The sequence below is a fragment of the Colobus angolensis genome, unplaced genomic scaffold (assembly GCF_000951035.1).
Source record: "Colobus angolensis palliatus isolate OR3802 unplaced genomic scaffold, Cang.pa_1.0 Scaffold533, whole genome shotgun sequence".
Classification (NCBI taxonomy): Eukaryota; Metazoa; Chordata; class Mammalia; order Primates; family Cercopithecidae; genus Colobus; species Colobus angolensis.
Window position 1 is genome coordinate 172,161 of NW_012118855.1, and position 2,245 is coordinate 174,405.

Here is a 2,245-nt window from a genome sequence, read left to right on the forward strand (position 1 = left end):
GGGCGACAGAGCAAGACTCCGTCTCAAAAAAAAAAAGAAAAGAAAAGAAATCAACCCCCACAAAAAACAACTGTGCTGGTACCCGTGGTGGGCAGTCCAATCAACTCAGGCAGCAGAGGGAATCTTTACTTCATTTGTTGGTTCACTTTCTTCTGACCGTTTAGTTAATTATATCTAGAATTAGAATGAGTTTCTACCAACATTCATTTTGAACCCATGTTTTATCCAAGAGATGAAAACAGTATTTTCAAAACTAAGCTTTTTGAAAATTGACAACTGTGAGGTAATTGTGGCTTAGATTATTGCAACAATGATTGTCTTGTAACTTAAAGTAGATTTCACTTATATTTTTCAAATATGAAGGATACTTGAAAGGATACTTGAGAGAGCTTCATTATGCCTCTCTGGTCTTGTCAGAGAGATTCTGTGGGACACAGTTACTCATTTTTGCTAATGAGGTTAATAGCTTAACCAGAATGGCTTATTTAAGAGGAAAACAATTGGATAATTCTAGTTGTCTAGATTTGATGATAACTTTCACATACCTAGGATGCAGAAATGATGAGTTTCTGATTCTCTGTTTTCAAACTACAATATGAACGAGATGAGATTAGTTCAGAATATCAGATGACAGCATTTTTCTACCTCCTGATTACTCAGATTATTCTCAATGGAAAAAGTCTACTTCTTTTTCCTTTTTAAATCTGAAAAATAGACTTATAAAAGCTTGTAAAAATGAAGCCCCTGTCAAGGGAGAGGAGTTAGCAAGAGAATTTTATCTTTACAGAATTTCTCTTTGCCACTTGTTTCAGGTTAATGGTAAGAGTTACCCGCAGGCTAAGTTGCTATTGGGACAGATGGGGGCATTGCATCCAGCCAATAGGCTAGCTGCTTATATCACAGGCAGGTTGCGACCCTCAGTCCTGGACCTCTCAACCCTCAGTACTGTCATCTCCAAGGTAGCATCCAATGCCAAGGTGGCTGCATCCAGGAAACCACGTACCCTGTTGCCTTCAACATCCAATTCCAAAATGGCATCCTCCTCTGGCACTGCAACAAATCGCCCTGGGAAGAATCTGAAGGCGTTTGTCCCAGCAAAACGGCCAATTGGTAAGTTAGGGTGTATGTATAGTTTGGAAAGACCTGTGACTTGGTGGTGGGACAGTAGGTGACAGGTATGGAGGTTGTAAAAGTTAGAGAAATATGTAATTTGGCATTATTCTTATTCTTGATGTCTGTCTTGACTGGACTTTTTTGATTGTTTGGGGTTAACTTCTGATAACCTGCAATATTAGATGAATTGAATTGTTTTATAGTTATTTTCTTTGTTTTAAATTTTTATTTTATATTTTAATACTACTGACCTGAAGGCAAGTTTTACAGTTATTTTTAAGGTTTTTACTGGTTTTTATTAATGTAGAAAAGACAGGATTTTAATTTTGTTTCTAAAAAGGGAAGATATTTAAAAATAGTTTACCATTTTTCTAAATTATTTACTAAAATATTTTACTAAATTAAAAATAGTTAACTATTTTCCTATGAGTACTCGTGTTTTTGGCATCTTGCTGAACTCTTGCTGGTGCTGTGTAAATGCTTCTGTTGGTATTTCTTAAACTTACGAAACCAAGGAGCTAGCAAAAGCTAGTAGGGTAAGTAGTATAGGCTTAAAGTGGAAAGCTCCTATAAATACAGTTTTGGAAATGTTGATTTATTCCATTCATCTCGGTTCTATGAATGAAAATTCTCTTTTCCTTAACATTTAAATGCTGAAGTCTATAATAAATTACCTTCTTGAAGCATTGGTGTTTTAGCATTGAGAGTATCTGTAGTTGGTTTATGGAATTCCTCTTTTTGTTGTTTCAAATCTGTTAGGAATGTTAAGTAAGAGTGTGTGTGAAGATAGAAGATATTTATTGTTTGCCTTAAAAGAACCTATTTTGGCCGGGTGTGGTGGCTCACACCTGTAATCCCAGCAGTTTGGGAGGCCGAGGCGGGCGGATCACGAGGTCAAGAGATCGAGACCATCCTGGCCAACACGGTGAAACCCCATCTCTACTAAAAATACAAAAATTAGCTGGGAGTGGTGGCGTACGCCTGTAGTCCCAGCTACTTGGGAGGCTGAGGCAGGAGAATCACTTGGGAGGCAGAGGTTGTAGTGAGTCGAGAACCTGGGAGGCAGAGGTTGTAGTGAGTTGAGATCACGCCACTGTACTCCAACCTGGTGACAGAGCTAGACTTCGTTTCC

General features: G+C 38.0%; 1 protein-coding gene across 3 annotated transcripts in view; it reads left to right on the forward strand.

Moving 5' to 3' along the window:
- Positions 1-2,245, forward strand: part of MGA (MGA, MAX dimerization protein) — a 120,043-nt gene that overhangs the window by 89,480 nt on the left and 28,318 nt on the right. For 2 of the 3 annotated variants that reach the window (XM_011961045.1, XM_011961046.1), the window contains exon 14: positions 960-1,110. In XM_011961045.1, the coding sequence (XP_011816435.1) occupies positions 960-1,110 (151 nt within the window). Of the gene's footprint in view, positions 1-812; positions 1,111-2,245 lie in introns of all 3 variants that reach the window. The other variant, XM_011961043.1, reaches the window with a different exon arrangement.